This window comes from Pomacea canaliculata, unplaced genomic scaffold (assembly GCF_003073045.1).
Source record: "Pomacea canaliculata isolate SZHN2017 unplaced genomic scaffold, ASM307304v1 utg5746_pilon, whole genome shotgun sequence".
In the NCBI taxonomy this organism is placed as follows: domain Eukaryota; kingdom Metazoa; phylum Mollusca; class Gastropoda; order Architaenioglossa; family Ampullariidae; genus Pomacea; species Pomacea canaliculata.
In genome coordinates this window covers 20,514-45,428 of record NW_020229211.1, presented here as the reverse complement: position 1 = coordinate 45,428, position 24,915 = coordinate 20,514, and the positions used below count along the sequence as shown (strand labels likewise).

The following is a 24,915-nucleotide window of genomic DNA, read 5'->3' as shown; positions in this document are numbered from 1 at the left end:
CCTTTCTTTCATTGAAGACTCATTGTTGTTTCATTACTTTAGAAGAGTTCTACTCACGACTTATGAATGTTATTAGAATGGTGTTGGTACGTTTTCTTTGATTACATTCTTGAAAGAATCGGATTATTTCACATTTTATAACGAGGTTCCATATCTGAGCTTTTACTACGAGCACAGCAAAAAGGTGAGGTGAGGGTGATCAGCATAATTCCTCTTCACATCGTCAGGGCGCTATCGAGGTCACCAGGGCAAATAGAAATGAGGGAGGGGAGTAAAGTTGAGGCGATTGAGGTGATTTCAGAAGGCCCTCGGGTAATTTGAATGTTCACGTATTTCACAGCTTTCACGAGCAATTATAGTCTACTCAAACTAAAAAAATGTGTATATGTATGTTCTAGGAACTTAATAACTGGTCAAAAAAGGAAAGAAAATACAATATTAACATTGAAAATAACTTTACGTTAAGATGATCCCGACACAGGATATCTACACCGTTCTCGATGGGAAAGAAGAATGGGTGAGAAGTTTAACAAAAACGGAGAATGCTGTGGACCTCTGCATTGTCTATCTCTTGTCTACTGCACCACTCCAGCTCAAAAAGACCATTATTGTTGAGATCCTGTGCACAGCTCTCCAAGAACTCTATGAGGTCGGATTCCTTAATCCCACCGAGTTGGAGTCGCTGATCCATTGCCTTGGCAATGTCCTCATCTGTATTGGGACATTTAAAGATGACAACGAGCTGTTAACAAAGACTGAGGGCAGGTTCATTTTTCCCTCTCGCCAAGATAAATCGATGGAAGTTGGTGTGTCTTCTCCACTAAGGGCTCTTCAGGATCCCAGCTCATCGCTACCAGCCTCCCCAGCATGTCGCCCAGGCCACTGTCACTTCTTCAAAAATGCGTGTGCCAGAGGAACATGGCATCTAGCACTTTGATATGGAGTATGTAACATGGAACCTAGCATTTTGATATTAAGGGCTAGCAAAGCGTAGTTTTGAGTTGCTGGTGGTAATTAGCTACACACGTGCATGCATTAGCAAGCTATTCTTACAGTCCTCAACATTGCTATTATATGATATACAGACACAGTGATGCGTTACTCGCCCTCAGTCTCTCGCCTCATAGACTTTGCTATGCCTTCAATATGTTATTAAGAAGCTGTTGTTCACCAATAAAGGTGTGTTGTTCACCGACTCATGATAAGATCTGCACTGTGTGACACCACATCCTACCCACAGGTGACTGTGAGGACGTCTCCATGCTTTGTTTACTTGTCCTCTCGCTGTACACAAAGGTCGTCACGCTCCCTGCACTGTTGACCCCACGTGGAAATATGGTATCACAGTCCCACTGTCCTGCAGCCAATAAAAGTTTGTGAAGCTGCCAGTCAGGGAAATCCAAAAGTCGCCGTCAGCCAATGAGATGAAATTTTACACTGTGGCCTGATTATGATAAGGGGATCATTGTTATTATCATTATTTTCATCATCATCATCATCATCATCATCATCATCATCATCATCATCATCATCCACCCGATGCGACCAGCGCTCATGCTCTTTGTAAGAGGTATAGCAGCATGCCTAGTAGGCTTATGTAGAATACTACCGTTGTTCTGCCGCACCTACATACTGCTTCAGGCTTACTGTATCAAGAAAGACCACAATATTTAGTGGACGATAAGGGTCAACATCACAGCCTATAGCATTGAGAAAATCTTACTTTTGTAAATAATGAAAAGGAGAGCTTTGTGAATTTTTTGTATGGAAAAGTCGCTAAAATGACGTTATAAAACCGTACTCCCATCATTTTGATTAGAATTAAGCAGGATCGAAGGGATCGAGCAGCCAATGATAGGGCGTCATTCCGTGTCGATTTGATTCCTTTTCAAAAACCTGACTAGAAAAGGTCTAATCAAGGATAGAACGTCAGAAAATACGATTTTAATTCTTTTTAAAAATTCAGCAGACGTTTTACAAAAGCAGACGCAAAAGGAAACATCGGGCCAACACGAAATTGCCCGAAGTGCTTTGACGTGGTTCAACGAAGGGTCTACATCGTCAGCAATAGCACTGGGAGAAAACTTAGAGTTATATATAAAAAGTCAGAAAGCTTTACAGATTTGTTAAATATGTGAAAGTCTGTGTTGTTATCATTTTGATGAGTAGTAGGGGTGGGGGACGTCAGTCAGTGTCATTTGTTTTCCTTTCCAAAAAGTTCGAAAACCCCGTCCAGAATGCGATTTAAGAAGTAAGAGACGTGCCACAAAAACAGAAGGAAAAGGGGCAAACGATATATTTTATGCACTATAATATTATTTTTCCTAAGTCTTTTAAATTGGATTTATTCGGTACAAAGTTAGCAAGTATTTTTTAGAAGGGAGGAGTCATTTCGTTGTTCTCCTTAAAACAAAAGAAAAAAAACAAAACAAAAACTGGTTATTTGGAAAAGTAAAATCAATCAATAAAATGATACAAATAGAGAAACATTTATGATAATAAAGAAGAATTAACGTCAAAGATAATGAACACGAGAATCCCAATAATGCGTGTCTCCCTTTTATGAGCTTTCCATAAGTCTCGGTGCTTCCACGTGCGCATATTGAGTAATTATTAATCATTTAAGCAGTTACGTGATTACTTTGCAGGTAAATTTCTTTTAATGCATATGTATTGTCAGAGAGCAGTTTCTATTTCAGGAATGTGAGCGTGGATCGTTCTCGAATGTTGTCATTAAATGCTGAACTATTTTCGGTGCAGCTGTTGCAAATAATACTTGTGCATCACGTAATTTTAGGCATAGCTTGTTGTGTACACACACATACATTCAATAAATAGCGAACATGTGATTTTATTTGGCCGTGTCTTGCCACTCAAATTGTTTACTTTGTGGTATTGCTCTTCTCGTTTTTTTCTTTTACTATTTTGTGCAGACGCTGTGCAATAATCAACTATGCCCCGGCCAAGAAAGTGGTATCCATTTGGATATACGGTCTCCGTGGATAAACGCGGGCATGTTCGTAAACGTAAGCTGCAACTTTCAGCGGAGGATATGAGGACTTTCATGAGGCTAAACAGAACTCTGACCAGGGGCAAATGGACTAACCCTAACCCAGCAACAGGAGGAACGTGACACCTTCCAGATATTCCTCTAGATAGCAGTATGTACTAGAAAGTTAGTTCTTTTCGACTCTCACAAGACCTTTTGACATGACTACAGAAAATTGGAATTATTGCAAGTCTGTCCAACTGCACACAGTGTAAAAATATGCATTTCATATGTAACAAGTATGATGATATATGTTTTTATTTGCTGTCGATTTTTTGTGTGTTTTTAAATATAAAACATATGTATTTGATAGAGAGAGAGATGCTGGATAAACTACATTGAGGTTTTGTAAAAATACATACTTTTTTAATATAGAAAAGGATATTAAAATGCATTGAACATTAGAATGACAAACTTTGTTATCCGTTAGTTTATAATGCTGATTGAAAGTCAGACTCTTAAGCATGACCTGTACCATGGATAGATTCATCAGGTGCAAGTGGAGTCAGCAATCACAAGAAGAAAAAAGTGACTGAGGCTGAGGGCTGGAAAGATCTGCGAGCAGGTCTTGTTCGTGTCCACATTGAAGGATTCAGTCCTGCCACAAAAAATGCAGCTTCTGTGGCTGTGCACAGGTCCCAGAGATTATCTGGTGTCCTGATTGTGGACCTAGAAGCCTTTATTGCAAGGCTTGTGATGAGAAGATCCATTCTTTGGTGCTATATCATCAGACATACAGTTGGAAAGAAGTAAGTACAGTTTCATCAACATTTGTGGATAGATATTTTTATAATGTTTTAGATTGTTATGTAAATGTAAATATACACCATGGGACTGGCAATATATTCTCTATTTTATATAAGCACGTGCTTCAGAAAATCAACTGAAAGGAATCTGAAATGTGGTAAGACTTAGTTAATGTAATAACTGATACACCATTATGCATTACAGTCTCATGGAATGCACTTTTGATGAGGTTTGAAACTGAAATGAATTCCATAATTTGATTATGGCATATTTATAGACTTAAATGCTGCAAGCTTATATTAAAATTTGCTATTGTATTGTCAGGATGCATCATTGTTTGCACCTGTGTTAAGAGAAACAACCATTTTGTCTGAGCACCAGTGTGACAAGCTCTACTACCGTCAAATTACAGTTTTTGATGCACAAGGTACATATGCAAGATTATTATGTTTTCTTGAAAAACAGAGTTTACCCATGCATTCTCTTAAATTTGTTTTCACATTTTATTGTCATGCATTCAAAATATCACATTATGGAAGAACCTCGTCTTCACCAAAACAAACAAGATTGTGAATAAATGTTACTTAATAGATGTTAAATGTGAATAAATGTTTGCACTTCAACACCAGTGGGCTAGCTGCCCTGGGTTTTGCTTTCGTCTTGAGCTTGCAATTCTTTTTCTTCGCATGTGGCATTTGCTTACAGGGCTGTCTGCCTTTCCAGACTTTATATTTATTTATAACTTATTGTCACTTTTTGGTGTAAAGATTTATAAAATTTTTTTTCCTATTTTATAAATGAAAGCTCTAACCAGCTTTAATTTACAATTCTGAAAGGTAAGAATATTTACTTTACTGAAGTACCTTATGCTGTAGTTTAACATGTAGTGTGGACATAAAAGAAGTAGCAGCAGTATTTTTGAACAATGAGAATATGTTGCATAATATTTCTGTAAGGGTAGAACAGTATCAAATACGAAAAGCACTTTTTTATGTTTTCCCTTTATTATTATAGGCAGAGCTCACCAAATCAAAGTGCAGTTTTGTGAATGTGAGCCAGAAGCTGTAACGTTAGTTAGAAATGGGTTATGGCCATCAACTCCGAAGAAGCCAGAGACAGCATTCTGCATGAAACTAATGGAGCTATGCAGAATGCTACAACTAGAAGGGCAAATGTCTCTGCAGAAATTTTGCAATGCATTAGAGCGGAGGACAACATTTCTGCACAGTCACAGCAGGGACTACAGAAACCTGTATAAGGCACTGGGTAAACATGCTATCATATTTTGTCACAGCATGACAACAGCAACATGTACAAGACTTGGTAAACACATCATCATATGTTGTCACAGCAGGGATTACAGAAACATGCACAAGACATTTGGTAAACATATCATCATACGTTGTCCAACAAGTCTAACTTGCAAGAAACTACTCATGGCATATTGCTTACTGACTCCATAGAGAACTGTATCAGTGCCACTAGACCTCTAGTCAAGAAGTGCGACAGTTTCATTTTATGGATGTAAATATAGTTTAATTATAAGCGTTATAAGCCAATAATTTCAGTTTACATTATTTGGAAAGTATGGACAGAATAAGTGGATGTGAAAATGATATTTTATATGTTTGTTTAATGGTTTATTGCAGGTAACACAATTATAGAATTTCACCATCATCAGGTGTTGTGTCTTGAAACAGCTCATGCCCACGAATTACTGGGCAAGAAGTGCCCAATATGTAGCCTGGTATGTTGTAAGGGTTAATGATTTGGCATTTGAAGAAATATTTAACACAGTTGCTGTATTCTGCAAACAAAAAACACCCACAAAAGTTTATTTACACTTTATTTGTACCTAATATTTTCACATGGTGGCAATTTAAGCTGTTTAAGATATGCCTAATCTATGCACATCCGTTTCTTGATGTTTTGATATAAAGAAAATTTATTAACATTGTCTAATGCCTACTGATAATTAGGAGAATTTTCAAAAACATATCTTTTATTTCATGATGCAAATACACTTTTGTTTACATCATTAAAAAACATGTAAAATGTGGTACACATGTGTAATACTAACAGTAACAATAAGATTATGGTCTATTTTTTCACAGAAGCCAGAGAGACGTGTTATCTCGATGGACGCTAATTTTGGGCTTGTGCACAAGATGAATTCTGGATTTGGACCTGGACTTGAACATGCTAGATTTAGTGTGTTTTGTCCAGATGATGATGTCAGAAACTTTGTCAACACTCATCATGAGGCAACATCGAAATCAAGTAGCAAATCTTCGGTGTGCACTATAATCTTATATTCTTTGTATTTCTTAAATTACTCTTTAGTGCAATATATTTGTATATGTGCTTTTATGCAAATAGAAGTTATTGACTATGACTGACTACTTTCATTGCAGGAATGTTCAAATTTTCAAGCAGGTGATCTTGTCAGGTCAAAAAACAAAAATGCAAAACTGGACATCAGAGGAGTGTTTGGTGCTGTGTGTCAACATGGTTTCCCTCTGCATTTTGTGAATATGCAGCATGGAGAGAGGTAATAAACTTAATAAATAAATATAGTAGATATCATAGTATGAATAGTCTCCGAATGTAGAGTTGCTACTAAATATGAGACAACAAATCAATTTGATGAAAAGTGTTTTTTTGTAATCATTCCAGATTTGGGTATCCTGTATATATTTTACAACGAATTGCTGCAGAGCAGCTATTCACAGCTAGTACAAAACAAATTGTGATGTACGATGTTGCCTGCTCACTGCAGACTCATATAACAGTAAGTGATCCACCTGTATGATGTGAGACTGCACTAAATGTCTAATTTTTGCATGCATTCTGATGTAAACAAGCTACTTATTGTGTGAAAGAATCTAGGTACTACAGTAGCTGAGTGGCTTTTAAGTACTAGAGTGAAGGTTATCCAATAATTAAGCGACAAAACATTGTGCCATATGTAAGTTAAGAAAGAGTACATACATTGTTCTTTTCTTTTTATGTTCATGTAGCTGTGGTTGTGCAGTGGATAGGTGTGATGGGCTTATATTTTTTTGGCAAAAGTTTTATTGTCAACTGTCAAAACAATGATTACATTAGATGAGTGCCTATAAGTCTAGACAATTGAAGAATGACATACTCTGCATTAATCTCTGTGTGAAATTTCAATCAGTACTTTATTGGATATGCCGTATTTCTTTATAGTTAAAAGAGTATGATTGTGACAGTGGAATCAGTCTGATTTGTGACTCTACATAAAACTAACTCTCAAAGGTAATTTTCTCTGTTTCATTTGTCTTCAACAGAAGCATTCTCAACTATTTGGACAGCTGTCTGAAAAATTTAGATTTGTTGTTCCTGTGTTTCACAGCTTTGCACATATAACACAGTGTCAGGTAAGCCTTATGAAGTTATCAAGTTATCAAGCTGTGTTAGACTCTTCCTTTTCACGTTAAGACAAGGCTTGTGCATAATCTTGTCTTGCTTTAAAGTCACTACATTGCAAGTTTCTATCCAGACGAAAAGACTGAAGACTTTTTTGGTTAATCTTATATTTTTTTAGAATATTACTGATACATGTAGCTTCCAGTATCACTTGCAGTGCTTTGTATGATGAATGTCATATGTTTCTTGCTGTTGTAGATGACAAAAGGACAGCGCTTTTGCGAGGGCACAGGATTAATAGATGGTGAAGCTATGGAACGCTTATGGTCTTTCCTCCGCAGATTTGCGTGGAGTAAAGAAATGACTTTGCCCAACAGGCAAGATCTACTAAGCAGTGCTCTGCTACACTATGCCAGGAGGATTTTTGTGTCATTAGGTAATTCTGTATAACTGCTAAGTATCTCAAAAGAAACTAATGCGAAAACTTGAAGTACAGAAAATAAGCGCATGCAATAAATTTTCCTTTTGCTAGATCTCCTTTTAATTTTTTGAATCGTATATATTCACCATGTATTTTGAGTGCTTTTGGGGAAGTTTTTGACATGTTGTCCAAATTACCGTAATGAGAACCTTTTTACTTTTGTGTCTTCTGTAGCTGACACACTGTCTGTAAGACTCAAAAAGGCAAGGGACACGCAGGCAAAAGCCAAAGAGATTATCCATGAGGTTGAAAGCAAGTGTAAGGGTGTAGTTTATATTTCTAGTTCCACAAAGCATCAAAGAGAATATGCAAAACCCTCTCCATGTCTATATGCCTGTGCTGTTTTATTCATTCCATGTTGGTTCCAAGCCCCCTTCTGGTAAAGATGAGTTTGTTGGATATAATATCTGGACAAAGTTAATCAACACTCAGAAGTAATATTTGTAGTAGTCTTTCCAAGAGTGGTGGTAATGCATCAGACATTTGTTTTCAGATAGAGGAACTGCTGCAGAATGGCTGCACAAGCTGAAGGATACTATATCAACAACCAGTGGTCATAGAGGTATTATATCACCACTCACTGTGAAGAAACTTTAAAAAAGTATAATACTGTGTTATGTTGCACGGTAAATCTTAGCAAAATGAGCCCTATATGTTCATGTGCAACACAGTCATAGTATGGAAAGGTGTTACAGGCAGCTAATGCATTGTTGACTTATAATAGATGAATGTTTTTAGTAGTTTAAAAATATATAAAGCTTGTCTTCATATAATTAAAGGTGGGTGCTTTTGTCGTAAGGTTTGTAAATAGATGGATGCACCTGTTGATTTGTAGTTAGAGCCTACCATGTGCAGTGCTGAAGTTTTATTAGCAAGATTATAACCAGCATTCCTACGAGTATTGTACAATAACACTTCTTAGTTGTTTTTGTGTTAAGTAAAATATGATAAGTTAAAAGCTGAATATAAGTCGACATTATTTGTCATTTTTGCAGAAAGCTCTACCTCTGATTCTCTGCTTGAGAAAGCGAGGAAGCTGTCAGCTGAGCGGCAGCAACTGCTGGGACTAAAGAGACGCTATGCTGGTGTGTAATTTATTCCTTTCCTTGAAATGGTTACTGTGTTGGGTTAGTATTTTGGGAAAAGACAGTCCCATGGTACAGTGCTTGCCTTCACTTTGAGAGGATTAGGTATGAGAGGTTAATATCTCATGTCTGACTGATGCCTGTCCTCTGTGTATGCCACTTTTCACTGGATTACTATGAAAAGGCATTTGTTTCATCTCTAACATTATGAAATCCCAAGTGAATATTAGGTTGGAATACAAGTGTCATTTTGCAAAATACTTTTCTGCTTTTCAAGCAGTGCCTGTGGATTCACAATTTGGTTCCATTAATATTTAATGGTAATTGTCACATTTGAAATTAAAAATCCAATATCTTTCATGTTACAGATGGACAAAAAATTGCCCAGAAAATTGCGAAGAAGCTGCGGACAACAAACACACAGCTGCAGTCTGTCATTGGGTCTTTAAAAAATGTATTTCCAAACATTTCACCAGCTGAATTTAGAGACCCAGAGTCAGCTCTGTACACTCATATAGCACCAGAACTGAACTCAGAGCAAGTGAGGGCAGCCAATTGTGCAGCAGACTACGATCGTGGGCAAGAAGAGGAACAGCGAATAATATATGATATTTGCCTTTTACAGCAGTGGCTGATGGAGCAAAATGTGTCATTATGTCAGCCATCAGACTTAGTCAGTCGATATGACTGTGCCCTAAACCATGTTAAGTCTGTAAGTAAACATAAAGTGGAATGCCAGCTAAGGGATCTGCATGCCAAATGTAAGGAACAGCCAGGATTTTCGCAAGTCATCATTGACTACTCAGTCTCCAACCTACTGTCATCTTCCGCCTCCACTTGCCAGCCAAATTCTGATGACAACGAGGAATTGATAGATGTAATTAGTGAACTTAACTCAGATATTGAATCAGAATCTGATGAAGACGAGGAGGAGGAGGAAGAGGAGGAGGAGGAAGAACATTTTTTTCCATAAGTCTTTGACCTTTTACTTTCTATAGTCAGTCTACTGAGTTGGACAATTGATATGTTTATTGATAACATAAAGGTATTTAAGGGATGATAGCGTTTTTATTTTGCTTCAAAGCATTGCTACAATCAACATCAATGAAGTCTTCATGAATTCATTGCTACATTTTTGAACCAACAACAGTGTAATCTAATTCTTTTTTTTTAATTTTTTTTATTTTTTAATAGCAATGTATTTCATCCCATTTCTGGATGAACTTTTTGCCATGTGTGGAGTAGCAGAGCAACGTGTGCTTACTAAAAATACCTTGTCATCAAATAAGTGTTAGCAAATGACATTTAACCTGTGTTATTTTCAACTGTGCAGCCTTCTTTCTCATGATATTTCTAGATAGAGCAAACAGAAATGCTGCAAATAACTTGTAGATGAAAATTTTGGTCTTGATGTGGAACACACTTTATTTTAAACATGTGCTTTTCATCATTTGCATTATCAAGATATAGTGCAGTGAACTTGTAATTCTGGTGGTAAAATAGAATGCAAATTATACTGCACACAAACATGATTCAAAATTGTTTAACTACTGCCTGGAATGATAGGAACATTTTAAATATTTAATAACAGTCTTCCTGCTTCTCACAACAGCATTTTGTCATTGAATTATTCAGTTAACTCATTTCTTTTTCTATGCTGATGTTTGCAAATTCCCACCATACACCCAGCTTCCTCTGTGATGTAGGTGTGCCTTAGAAAATGAAATCGCATATTTTTGTGCATATTTTGCTTGCTGTGGTGTACTTCTTGCCTTGTAACCAGAATTTTTTACATGTCTTGTTATTTTCCCATAAGTTTGCACACCTATATTGATTGTAAGCTAGATTTATTTCTTCAGATTGTTATTGTCATTATTGACAATTTTTCATGGAGTTTTCATGCATTCTTACATGCACCTTTTGAATAACTGTCAAATTAATGAGATATAATAATGTCAAGTGGATCTGTTTCAAAGCACAGCAATCAAACCTGACCTTTTCGTGTTAATGAATGCCTGCAAAACCGCTATCCCCCATAATTCTCTTTCAGTTTTAACCACTTGACAAGAATCAACAAGTCTGGCCAAAATTTACACAAATAGTAAACACATTAATAATAAACACATTCTTACACATGGTTCCCAGGTCCTTGCAAGGTCCTTTTAAGTCCTTTTATATTGAATTTTCGCGAAAGGCCTTTTAAGTCCTTTTATTTGCCATGCGGTCCTTTCAAATTCTCACACAGGTCCTTACATTTTCTCTGTGACCCTTTTAAGTCCTTTTATCGATAAAATATTACCACAAATTTATTTCCGGAGTCGACTTTGGCGCAAAATACCGACGATTTTTCGCCGCATGTTTGGTCTACACATCTGTACAACACTAGTTGCCCTTCCGTATTTGCAAAAAACACTCTTTTTTCAAAAGGTCTTTAGAAACTTACTCTTTCTTGAACTTTGATCTTCTAGTACTACTGTGCATAGCTCTATTTCTCTCTCTCTCTTCCCGTTAGAGTGTGTGTGCGAGAGAGAGACACGTGAACTGACTTTTGTATTACACCAAAGAATGGCTTTCAGGTTGTGCAATTATTATTACTTACATTTCTAGAAAACTTGGAACATTAACGGTGTATGTTATCAGCGCGCTAAGGACACTTTTTAAGTTATCGAATCTAAATATGGCAGACAGGCATTAAAATTAACTCTTTGATTATTTATTACTAGAAATACATGTATTTGAGAACATAGAGAAGACCACAGATTCATAAATAATACATCTTTCCGACCACACAAGAGAAAAACTGAAGCATCTATGACTGTCACTTACGAATGCATGAAAGGTCTTTTTAAGGTCCTTTTTTGGCACCATCCCTGATCCCTGGGAACCCTGATTACAGTCATTTTGAAAAATGTGGACATGGTGGTGAAGAAATAAACTTGTGTACTGCACAATATACCAAGAGCACAGTGTTCTAATTTCTTTTGTCCGTAAACTCGGTGGAATGCCTGCTGAGCTTGAACCTGTAGAAAATCTATTTTCTACTTTTATTAATGTTGTGGTAAGGTTTTGATTAGAGTCTTGTAGAAGACGTTAAGGGTCCGCGGGACTTGGAACCATTAGTGCATCGTGAACTTTAACCGACGAACTTGTGAACATTAGAATTATTAGGGAATTATGAACTGTAGCTGGTGAACTTGTGAACATTGGCTTTATTAGTGAAGTGTGAACTTTAACTGTGGAAATTGTGAAAATTGGAGTCATCACCATGATGAACAGTAATGAGAAGAAGCGACCGAAAGCTAAGTTTTAATATTATATCTGAATAATACTTGGAAATATTCCTTTATATATATATATGAACTCTTTGTTTCATTATATTCTTTTACCTCATACTAAAGTACTTGTATGGAATGAATGTGTTGTAATTAGGTGTGTAGGCGAATGCATGAATGCAAAAGTTATCCATTGCGCGCAAGGTCCACATTCAGTCCATTACAGCACCCAACCAGTGCATAAACATTATTTTATTTTTTACAAATTATACTTGGCAACTCTGTGAAACTTGACAACACAAACTTGAGTACAGTCACAGGAAGTATGCGGTATAAAAGTTAATGTCATACTTCGACACAGTATGGATTATGCAATTGCACACATCATTAATCCAGCGTTCGTTTTCATGGATCAGTACTCTGGGGGAAGGTGGTTCGGGGGTGGTTATTTCTATGCATTAAGCTGTGCGAGGTTTTGTAAATATACTGGGGAAGAAGGGCGCAGCGCGGATATTATCCATACATTCTTGGATTTTTGCGGCGGCTACTGTATCTATTCATTCAGCCTGTCGTAGGTGATGGTGAGCCGAACCTGCACGACTGATCTGATCCTTTGCCAACCATGTCTTCCCCGGTGCGCATTGGTGTCGCTCCCCTTTCCCCATCTAAGAGATCATGAAGGACGGTTTCGGACAGTATTGTCGAGCTCGTGGAAGCACAAAATAATACCACAGATTATCAAAACATATTCATATCCGCCAAACGGACTCCTACCCTCATGGTTCAGGGGTACATGGTAGCTACTACCATTATTCGCACACAGTAGCGTTCAGAAGTCGCACGGTCGAAACAACAAAGGTTGGCCGATGGGAGTCGGCAAAATTGTAATGACAGGACATGCCAGTCTGCACGAAGAAATTGAGACACTCAGAAGTGTCTGCCTGTTTTGCAGAGATAGAAGAGCACTCCGGACTGTCCCAGTGCCTGTGTAGCAGTTGGATACAGAACGATGTAGGGTCCCTCACTGATAAACTTTTGTAAAAACGGATCAACGAGGACAGCACGCTCTCTATGTGCGATCTATAAAACAGCTGAAGAATTTGCTGGGAGACAGCTGTTGGGCCTTCTTCACGGCAGCTAGTTTTGATTCCCAGCAAAGTTCACATCAAAGATGGTGCCCATGCATTTGAATGTAGGTACCATGTTCACCTCCTTGTCGTGGCTGGACAATCTATTCCTCTTCGTGCATCAGGTTGCACATAAGGCCTCAACCAGAGTCCGCCACCGATGTCGATCGGCTGAAACCCGCTCCAGGTGGCCCCATGTCCATCCCTTTCCTTTCATCTCCCTTTCCACTGTTCTTCTCCAAGTTTCCGTTTTCTTCGGCCGTCTGGAGTCCATCGTAGGGTGACTGTGGAGAGGTCTGCTGTCTGCTGGCGGAGCACATGTCCAATCCATCGCCAACGCCTTCGTTGAACCTGCGTGGTGATGGACTCAGTTTCAGTTCTTCGGTGGAGTTCTTCGTTGGTGATGGCATTTGGCCAAAAGATGTTAAGTATGCGCCTGAGGGATCTGTTTTGGAAGACTTCAAGCTTGTTACTGATGGTTTTGGTCATCTTCCATGATTCTGATCCGTAAAGTAGGGTGCTGATCACATTTGACTTGAAGATTCTCATCAACTGATGTTTTTTGCCTTCCATGTGCTCATGAATGAGGCGAAGTCGGGCTCTAATCTCCACCTCCGCATCCTCGGTGTTTGACATTTTGGACCCAAGATAGGTGAAACTGTCAACTTCCTCCATCTCTTCTCCATTTAAACTCTGGCGTTCACTCTCTATTGTCTTCCAGTTTGCTTGAAATGTGTTCTACGGAATGTGGTTTACACTATATTTACTGGCGTAGAGTACAACCTTCGTCATTATCTTAAACCTATTTCGACTTGACACCACCTATTATCAAGCGCCTTGATTGTGCTCCACATGCAGGGATACGTATGTCAGACATAACAAAACTTCACAACAAAATCCAAAGAGATTACACCGCAAGAGTTGCATAAAACAGCCAATACCAGCTTCCAACTTTGTTCCTTTTTTTCGATGAAGATTACATAAAATTGGAGGGTGAGCATACTGGATGAAAGCCAGTGTCACTCAGTCAGTCGTCCCTTGACCGGCACATGTCGTTGAGAGACCACATGCATAGATGCGGCAGCTGACAGGCCACTACCCTTGGCTATTGGGAAGGTAGTCAACAGGTCCTGTACAGGACGACCAGTCCAGTCTTAGAGGTTCGTAAGTCAGTTCTTCCTTTGGCCGCCGCGGCATCGGACACCCTCTTCAGGCACTTGTTCTGGAATGCCTGCATTCTCCTTTCCGTCTCGGCGAGCGAAGTCCACGTGTCGCATCCGTACAGCAGGTTCGGCACCACCAGGGCTTTGTACAGCTCGTACTTGGTAGTGAACCTTCTTTTATTTCTATGCATATCTTACTTAGCATAGCCATCGCAGCTGCTGCTGTTGTGATCCTTATGTGGATATCTGAAGAGGAAGTGCCGTCCTTGGAGAGCGTGGCCCCCAAGTATTGGACGCTACTCACCTCTTCGATCTGCACCCTGTTCATGTAGATATTGACGTACGCGTACTGCGGTGCGAAATTAAGGTTTTATTTGGTTATTGAGCATGTTTGACGTTCACGAATTTTGGATAGAGGTCCCTCTGAAGATACTTCTTTAATAAGAATGCGACCGTTGCAATCTCCATAACTGTGCTTCTGCGTAGTTTGAAGCCAGCCTGTTCTTCAGCCAGCAGTTCTTTTGCTGTTCTGTATGAACTTCAGCATGTTTTTACTTGGGTGGCTGATAATATTTGTTGGTGGGTTTTTTTTGGGGGGTGGGGGTGGTGGTGGTTGCGTATGGTTTTGACGGACGGCATTGGTACATACTTTTTTTGTGTTTTCTAACAGGATATGAAAGTGAATCCGACCAACAGCAGTTTCTAGACATACAATGGTTGTAACAGTCCTGGGCATGTTGATGGATTCCCATCATAAATAATTACCATTTCTGTTGAAGTTGTCATTGCACCAGGTAAATTGCCAATCTCAGATTAAAACCCACTTGATTCATAAGGCAAGCTTTTTGTCTATAAACAAAACATTGATGCCTTAAAGTGCTAGTGCAGAAGACAGACAAAACACTCAGTGCTGCTGTGAAGACCAGACACCAGAATATGTTCTTTCTTCAACCATCAGCTCCAGATATGGCAACAACCCAATAATATGTCCCCCAAACTTCTAGGGAGAAGCCCAAGGTTCAGTTAAGAACTGCTCAGCCTATGACACAACAGTTGAGCACAAAGAACCATGAAACGAAGCTAAGAAATGACAAAATATATGATACAGTATGCTTGGTTTTATTTGACAAGGCATAAAATTGGTCATCCCTTATTGTTAAGTTTCAAATGCAAACTATAAACCAATACTAAAGACAATTTTTTTTTCATTGCATCAAAACATCAAAATGTCAATAATTGTTTTAAATTTATGATGAATCCTGAGGATCACTGTTGCACAAACACATGCCAGCAATGAATTTAATCTTACAGACAAATTAAAAAAACTTATAATCTTCCACTTCATTGCATTGCACCACAGTTCCTCACCTCACAACAAAGGATGAGCATAGCGACGTGAGCAAGAAAGCCCTGATGCTAGCCATGCTAGAAGAAAGGTACCCCCAGGAATCATGGATAACGGCCTACACAGACGGGTCAGCCACAGACGCTATCCAGAGGGGAGGGGCCGGCGTGTACATCCAGTTCCCAAATGGACAGTGGCAGGCAGCAGCAATACCAACTGGCCTCCACTGTACAAACTATAGAGCAGAAGTAGAAGCCCTGTCCACGCAGCAAACATCATCAGCAGCAGAGCAGACCATGACAGCCAGGTCGTCTTCCTGACCGATGCTCTGTCGGTGCTGCAGGCAGTCAACAATAACAAACTGCCAGACCTGGAAGCCGCGCTGCTAAACATCAAGTGCCTCAGAACGGCTCTGCAGTGGATCCCATCACACTGCGGGATAGATGGGAATGAGGAAGCTGACAGGATGGCTAAGTTGGGTGCAGAGGACGAGCAATGAAGACAATGCAGTCAACATGTCAGAGATGAAAACCATCATTAAGTCTCTGTACAGGCCACAGCAACCACTGGACAGTTACCATCAGCTGTCCAGACCGGACCAGGTCGCTATCTTCCGCCTCAGGACCGGGCACAACAGGCTGCTTCACCACCTACACAGGAAGTTGCACCTCGTGCCGTCCCCGAGATGCTCATGTGGAGAGGCAGACCAGACTGTAGAACACATCCTACAGGACTGTAGGAATCTCCGTACCCTGAGGAAAGAGACGTGGCCACAGTCGGAGACCCTGCACAACAAGCTGTACGGGCCAGTGGAGTCTCTACAGAAGACCACCAATTTCATATCAAGAGCTGGTCTCCAAGTGTGAAAGAGGCGAACGACAAAAAAAAAAAAAAAAAATTGCATTGTTATATACTCAGTTACAGCATAACCACAATAGAAACACCAACAGTGTAGATCAAATAGTCAGTTCATAAGATCTGAAGCTTAGTAATAGCCACACAACCAAAACCCCCTACCATGTCAAAATCGCATGGACAGCAACATATTAATTACATTGCACGTGTGTCACAACTTTACTAGTACACATAATCATACAACATGTGCTTTTTCTGTACTAGGCTAAAACCAAATCACTGGGCAAATGGTTTCTGTCTGCAAAGACATCAACACAATGAAGAATGCATATAGCTCCATGCAACTGACAGCTACTAAGAATGAAAAATTGCAATTTTTGAATGTCTTGAATTTGTTGGGCTGTATCATGCAACATCATCACACAGGTGGATGGTGATAAAGAAGTTGGAGTACCCAGAAAGAACCCCCACATCAGTCAGCTCTGTGACTTGTGTCTTGAAAGTACAGAATGCCCTTCATCAGACTCAATCCAACATCTCAAGCGTCTTCAGTGTGGGTGAGGTGCTTAGATTCACTACTGATCATTAGGTCTGATTTTCTTCCTGAAACATGAAGTTATAGGTATGATTAAAAAAATTTATGTTTCGAGCTCTACAAGAAGAAATGAATATCATAACCCATTATTATAAATTGTAAGTGCAGCTGGCACCACCACCATTCATTTAGTTCAACTGGGCCCATATGGTTTTGGCATCCACTGTCTAGCTCTCTACTGATATTTTCCAAGTCTGCTTTGGCCTCACAACTTTCCTCTTCCCCTGATATTTCCAGCGTGCCTGGCACTGGTGTCAAGTGCTTTGCACAAGGTGTGTCTTATCCAACCCTAGTTGCCTAGTGGGACTTTAGTGGTATGTTCCTCTAACCCTCCCAAACGCCTTGATATTGGAGACGACAAAATCGTACTCTTTTTTCTTCTAGCTATGGAGGATCATGTTGACAGATGCCCTTAACTGTGGTAAGTGTTGAAGTTACCTGTTCCTTAATAGATAATTTCCCAGTGCAGTAGCTGTTCTTTTAACCACTGTTTGTTGGGCCAAAAAACTGTCTATGCTGCTGCGTGTCACTGGCTTCAGCCCAGCCAACTCCTGGCTGAAGTGTTGCTGGACAACAAGTATTTCTGCTGCTGTCCACAGAGATTTGATTCCTGCATAATAACAGTACATGTAAGTTGTGACTCCACATCAACAAAATTACTGCTGACATCACAAATATATATTAGCTGATTGGAAAATCTGATTATACTGGAGAAGGCTGTGACTTCTCATTCAAAGGACAATGTCTATGGACAAGACATAAACATCACTACACTTAACAATGCAGTCAGCCAGAAAAGCAGAACAGTTGTAAACTATGTCCTATCAAATCTATTAACAAAGAATTATCACCTGTTCTTTGGCTTTTCTCCCTGGATTCCTGGTGTTGCTTTGCAGACTTCTTCATTACTGTGCCTGGACACAAATGAATAGACCAAACTTACAAGTGAAAAATTTTAATCAGTGTCTGCCTTCACTATGACTATGTCTATGACCAATCTGCTTCACTCAACTGAGACCTTTCAAAATTCGATTTCATGAGGGAACAAACAGTACCCTGAGCAATGTCTTACAAAACTCGGTTTTGATTTACATAGGCTGGGTAATGTCATGACTACAAACAGGGTTTTTCTTTTGTACATTTGGTGTTGTCACAGAATTTAGGACAGATGACAGGCAGCAAAATGGCAATCTGTTCAGCTATCTCATATACTGCATCCTGCAAATATGTCTCTGCTTTAACATAATCTAGATAGGTTGTTTTTATGTTTGCATAATAGTGCACAAAGAGAATAAATGTTTGCATAGAGACACTGCATATCACAGATATATATATAATTTTCGCTTTCGTTGCATGCATTAATGAGAAAATCAGTTGTCTTACTAAGTTGCAAAGTGCTTGTAGGCGCCTCTTCCCTGGTCAGAAAAGAAAACAAATTAATCAATACCAATAAATATAAAAAATTAAATGACTTGGAATATCAACAGCTCTGTATGTGATCCTGATAAAGCCAACATTCTGGGGTAATATTGAATTATATCAGTTGCTACATTCTTCAGCTGTAGTGCACAATAATGACAGTTACATAAGACTTACATATTTTCATACTATTGTATACTATTCACCATATTTTACAGTGTTATTTTTAGTGAAGTATACTCACATATCCTGCACCAACATGTTTGGTGCCACTGGAGATGCAGGTGGGTCTGAAGCCACGAAACTGAAGAAACCAAAGAGGTAAGCATGAGACCTCATACTGTGCTGTGCTATGCTTCCAGAAGTAACATATCCATTGGAATGCTGTACAGGTTAAACTAATCTGTTTTTGTACACATTATTGAGCAACAACAACAAAAAATCCTGTATGTATTAAAGTATACTTACATATCCTGCACCAACATGTTTGGTGCCACTTGACATGCAGGTGGGTCTGAAGCCACGAAACTGAAGAAACCAAAGAGGTAAGCATGAGACCTCATACTGTGCTGTGCTTTGCTTCCAGAAGTAACATATCCATTGGAATGCTGTACAGGTTAAACTAATCTGCTTTTGTACACATTATTCAGCAACAACAACAAAAAATCCTGTATGTATTAAAGTATACTCACATATCCTGCACCAACATGTTTGGTGCCACTTGACATGCAGGTGGGTCTGAAGCCACGAAACTGAAGAAACCAAAGAGGTAAGCATGAGACCTCATACTGTGCTGTGCTTTGCTTCCAGAAGTAACATATCCATTGGAATGCTGTACAGGTTAAACTAATCTGCTTTTGTACACATTATTCAGCAACAACAACAAAAAATCCTGTATGTATTAAAGTATACTCACATATCCTGCACCAACATGTTTGGTGCCACTTGAGATGCAGGTGGGTCTGAAGCCACGAAACTGAAGAAACCAAAGAGGTAAGCATGAGACCTCATACTGTGCTGTGCTTTGCTTCCAGAAGTAACATATCATTGGAATGCTGTACAGGTTAAACTAATCTGCTTTTGTACACATTATTGAGCAACAACAACAAAAAATCCTGTATGTATTAAAGTATACTCACATATCCTGCACCAACATGTTTGGTGCCACTTGACATGCAGGTGGGTCTGAAGCCACGAAACTGAAGAAACCAAAGAGGTAAGCATGAGACCTCATTCTGTGCTATACCGTTCAAAATAAACAGATCCTATACTGTTTAAACTGATCCGCTTCTGTAAAATATATTGAAAATAAGATCCACTGTTGCTATTTCCACATACATTGCATTTGTTCTCCAGTGTCCCACAGTAGTAAACTCACCTATCCGCCACCACTGGTGCTTGCATGACATCTACAGCACTCGGTCCTTCCGCCACTCTGCACAATGACATTTGTATAGATGGAATACATCGTTGTATCTTAATCATATTGTGAAACTGAAGAAACCAAAGATTCAGATGAGAAGAAAAATGCTTCACTATTCTAAGTAGGTTTTTACATTACATGTATCCTTTATTTATCATTAAATATATTTTTGAAATTTTATGGCACATGCACACTACACATGTAAATAAAGTGCACTGAAATTTCTAACCCAGACACAAGGGTTACTGATAAAGAAAAAGTTAAGAAATAATACAATAACCATTAAAGATATTACTTCATAATAATAACATATCATTACAACCAAACAAGCAATACATCTTCACAAAGTTAAAGTGCATGTAGAACAGATGCAATTCAACAAAACATTGTCAACAGAACTTCTCTCATTAGAAGAAAAGAGGAACAGTGAGCTACAGATGAGTTATTTAATCTAGTTTAACCTATAGACCATGCCCAAGTTGTTGAGTACCTGGTGACAGTGACTGTGCAGTCAAGGACTTGCATCAGTTCTTTTGAGGTCATCCTCCCAGGGGGCTTCAAGGGCAATAAGGATGGGGGAATTCCTTGTATAATGAATTCCCCCTTTTTGACCCTCTCATACGGGAACTGGTTTAGGCCAAGTTCTGATTCTGTTAATATAAAATCCTTGTCAATACAGTCATGCAATATTTCTATTACCTGTAAATTCACAATATCTGCTGAAAAACAAACCCAACACAAAACGAATATGTTACAGCTACTGAGATAGAATCATAGATAGCTTGTGCTAAAAAAACATTACCTAGATCCAATTACTTCACTGTTTGTATTAGCTTTCCACCCTTACATAATGTGCAAAACTTATGCTAAGTCTGTGATTGTTTTCATCACCAAAGAGGTAAAATATGTACTAGAAACCACACCTCTGGCAGCTCATGAAACAAAATATTTCACATACTTGCGATTTTGGACATTTTTGCGATCACTTTGTCTCGCAAGTCCTGAATGCAAGCCCGTTTCACTGCAAGACAAGTAAGTTGTAAAAATAAATGTGATGACTAGGTACTTCAACGCACACATTTTTGTTCAACACCTTAAAGATCAGACACTTGAACTAAAGAGACAATACCAGTACTCTCATTTTTAGCAAGCAAAGCATGAAACTAAGCCTTGCATATAAATGTTCTTTTTAAACATTATGATTATGCAACATTCTTTTTTTATAAAAAAACGAGTGAACATTTCAATATTCGACATTATACATATCTTTTACGTAAAACACAAAACAGTAATAGTTGAACACGTAAGATGACATTCGACAAGTACCATTGTCCAGCTTTCCGGCTGAATGCTTCATAATTGAATTTATGAAGCTTGGCATCTTGCTAATTCCTTTAAGGCTGCCAAATTCAGTGAAATAGGGGGAATCTGTCTTTGACACGATAAGACACACCCCCTCTATTCCACTGGATTTGACAGCCTCCTTATTTTCCTTCAGGAGGGTAAACTGTAAAAGGAAATCTGTATTGCTATAATATCCACCACAACCAATATAATTATTAATATTTCACATGAATGTTTAATGGGGCACTATACAAATGAGATATTCAGCATTAAATCTTAGTTTTAAAAGAAAAAGAGTTTTTTTTTCAAATAAGCAATACTCAAACAAAATACCTCCCACAGGATAATCAGTGGTTAAATAATTGCAGTGTGTGATAATTATCAGTTTTAGTAGACTATGTCCAAATGAACAACATATCTAAACCGAATAATCCAAATAAAATGTCATCTATTTTGAAAGAAAATACAACGCATCTAACTTTTCATTTTTCCATTGTCATAGAATAAACAACTAATAATCTATCTACACTTAAACAAAACAGCACAAAAGCGTAATAATATTGATTACTTACCATACTATTGATATTTTTAAATATTGATTTGACATCAATATTTTTTGCTCTTTCAGCCAGAGCTTTTTGTTCATATTCCTTCTTGGAGGCATCTGGCAGACTACGCCATTCAAGCCCCCATTGCTCTGGCTGAAAGCCACCTTGCGAGTTGGCTGGGAACACCAAAAACACATACACACACCACTGCATGGACATTGTCAAACAGATGATATGCACTCAAATACAGTTCTGAAATTAAACACTGTCAGCTGCCAGGAACAGGATTCATATTTAATTAAATACTGCTTAAGTCAAGCAGACCGAAAGTAGAGAAAAATATTCAACCAGGATTGTGCACTGAGAGTTTAGTAGAATTTATACTTATATGAAATTTTGTCTAGCCAATTAAAAGCTTTCATTATCATACAATACACTCAGGCATCACCTGACATGGGAATAATCTGAGATTACTGAATCCATCCCTAAAGCTTCTCATAATTACCACTTTAAGCTATTATTAATAACTTTCAAGTTATTATTCTTTCATGCTTACTTTAGCAGCTTGTACTTCTTTTTCTTCAATCGGTGATAATGCATCCTATCTATAAGCTATATATACATTAATGTAGAATTAGGTCATTAACATACTAAAAACTTTGAAGACTATGACATACAATAAGTAGAATAGAACGGTGCTTTAATGCAAGCAATTATTGTAGTATAATAGCTACTGTACATACTTAAGATAAAATAAACCTACCCTTCTGCCTTTCGCTGCAGAAGACATTAAAGGCAGTTGTCCGCTTGTACACTGGTTCCATTTTCTACACAAAAAAGCAATATTTGTCTGAAACTTATAGCTATATATATATCTCAATGTTACAAAGTATTGTCATTTTTGTTTTATTGGAATGGGTTAGACCTGATATGATGATAGCTCTTAATAATACCTCATCAATCTAACACTTTAGAACAGGTTGTTGCTTGGCAGCAGTTGGCAGTGGTCGACGGTGTCAGCAGCAGGAGCCAGGCAATACTCTGCTGTTGGCCTCAGTCCCACTCCATTACTATATATTTGTAGTGAATGTAGCATGACCACCACATTCACTACAATTATAATGTACAGCTATCAATTCTTTATAAGTGCAAGCTATCATCAACTGTTACTCACTTTATAAAATTGAAGTTTAGGTTTTGTGTTTGGACTAGGGATATGGCTAGTAAGTTTCTATGTCTATTCAATTATTTTCTCTAATTCAATATGCTACATATATAAGCATTGCTTCATTACAAAAAAAACAGACCATTTCACTATATATGGTAATTATAGCAGAAGAAAAGAATCTTTTCGAAAAAGGCCACATCAATGACATTTAAACAGTGTTTTAGTGGTATTTTTAGTGGTATTCTTTTAATAACGAGAACTGGCGATCACATTTGACCCTCTAAATAAGAAAAATAGGGTCGGGAGATTGAGCGGAGAACATGTACATGATAACTTTGGAGCCTAAGCTGTGACGTAAGTTTAAATAAACGCTTACTATTCCTATTTCATGTACGATGCTCATTACAGACTTTAGATCTAGAGACGCTTCCATGCAAATGTGGGAATATACAATCTTAATTTATGACAACAGTTCGAAGAACGAACGGCATTTCCATTGAGCTGATCTAACATTCCTGAAATAGAAACCACTCTCTGACAATACATATGCATTAAAAGAAATTTACCTGCAAAGTAATCACGTAACTGCTTACGATAATATTACTCAATATGCGCACGTGGAAGCACTGAGACTTATGGAAAGCTCATAAAAGGGAGACACGCATTATTGGGATTCTCGTGTTCATTATCTTTGACGTTAATTCTTCTTTATGTTATCATAAATGTTTTCTCTATTTGTATCATTTTATTGATTAATTTTACTTTTCCAAATAACCAGTTTTTGTTTTGTTTTTTTTTCTTTTGTTCTAAAAGGAGAACAACGAAATGACTCCTCCCCCTCCCTTCTAAAAATACTTGCTAACTTTGTACCGGAATAAATCCAAATTTAAAAGACTTAGGAAAAAATATTATTATAGTGCATAAAATATATCGCTTGCGCCCTTTTCCTTCTGTTTTTGTGGCACGTCTCTTTACTTCTTAAATCGCATTCTGGACGGGGTTTTCGAACTTTTTGGAAAAGGAAAACAAGTGACACTGACTGACGTCCCCCCACCCCTACTACTCATCAAAATGATAACAACACAGACTTTCACATATTTAACAAATCTGTAAAGCTTTCTGGACTTTTATATATATAACTCTAAGTTTTTCTCCCAGTGCTATTGCTGACGATGTAGACCCTTCGTTGAACCACGTCATAAGCACTTCGGGCAATTTCGTGTTGGCCGATGTTTCCTTTTGCGTCTGCTTTTGTAAAACATCTGCTGAATTTTTAAAAAGAATTAAAAATCGTATTTTCTGACGTTCTATCCTTGATTCGACCTTTTCTAGTCAGGTTTTTTGGAAAAGGAAATCAAATCGACACGGAATGACGCCCTATCATTGGCTGCTCGATCCCCTTCGATCCTGCTTAATTCTAATCAAAATGATGGGAGTACGGTATAACGTCATTTTAGCGACTTTTCCATACAAAAAATTCACAAAGCTCTTCCTTTTTATTATTTACAAAAGTAAAGATTTTCTCAATGCTATAGGCTGTGATGTTGACCCTTTGGTAAACAACAATAAGCATGCAATTCGATGGTATTTCCCTAATTTTTTTCCCTGTTCCTTCTGCTTTCGTAATAATCTGTTAAGTTTATAAAAAGCATTTAAAAACCATATTTACTGTCGTTAGATCCTGTTTTCGGCTTTTTGTAATCCACTAAATATTGTGGTCTTTCTTGATACAGTAAGCCTGAAGCAGTATGTAGGTGCGGCAGAACAACGGTAGTATTCTACATAAGCCTACTAGGCATGCTGCTATACCTCTTACAAAGAGCATGAGCGCTGGTCGCATCGGGTGGATGATGATGATGATGATGATGATGATGATGATGATGATGATGATGATGATGATG

General features: G+C 38.2%; 2 protein-coding genes across 9 annotated transcripts; one reads left to right on the top strand and one right to left on the bottom strand.

Moving 5' to 3' along the window:
* The first annotated feature begins 3,082 nt into the window (after positions 1-3,082).
* On the top strand, positions 3,083-10,942 carry LOC112556037. Its single transcript, XM_025224646.1, has 14 exons — positions 3,083-3,161; positions 3,534-3,798; positions 4,121-4,223; positions 4,811-5,062; positions 5,446-5,543; positions 5,911-6,090; positions 6,211-6,347; positions 6,473-6,587; positions 7,111-7,200; positions 7,448-7,625; positions 7,845-7,928; positions 8,164-8,232; positions 8,666-8,755; positions 9,124-10,942. Exons 4-14 carry the CDS (start codon positions 4,924-4,926, stop codon positions 9,726-9,728), a joined length of 1,785 nt encoding a protein of 594 aa, XP_025080431.1. The 5' UTR covers positions 3,083-3,161; positions 3,534-3,798; positions 4,121-4,223; positions 4,811-4,923; the 3' UTR covers positions 9,729-10,942.
* Positions 10,943-16,440: 5,498 nt separating this feature from the next.
* LOC112556039 lies at positions 16,441-24,910 on the bottom strand. 8 transcript variants are annotated; one of them, XM_025224647.1, is made up of 16 exons: positions 23,581-24,910; positions 22,610-22,673; positions 21,871-22,022; positions 21,281-21,461; positions 20,913-20,975; positions 20,445-20,604; positions 19,910-19,966; positions 19,671-19,730; positions 19,448-19,507; positions 19,224-19,283; positions 19,000-19,059; positions 18,776-18,835; positions 18,496-18,527; positions 17,964-18,026; positions 17,551-17,722; positions 16,441-17,120 (listed from the first exon to the last, which is right to left on the bottom strand). In XM_025224647.1, exons 2-16 carry the CDS (start codon positions 22,668-22,670, stop codon positions 17,093-17,095), a joined length of 1,269 nt encoding a protein of 422 aa, XP_025080432.1. In that variant the 5' UTR covers positions 22,671-22,673; positions 23,581-24,910; the 3' UTR covers positions 16,441-17,092. The 8 variants fall into 8 exon arrangements, with proteins under 8 accessions (XP_025080432.1, XP_025080434.1, XP_025080435.1 ...); XM_025224649.1 differs by lacking the exon at positions 18,776-18,835; XM_025224650.1 differs by lacking the exon at positions 19,448-19,507.
* Between the last annotated feature and the right edge of the window lie 5 nt (positions 24,911-24,915).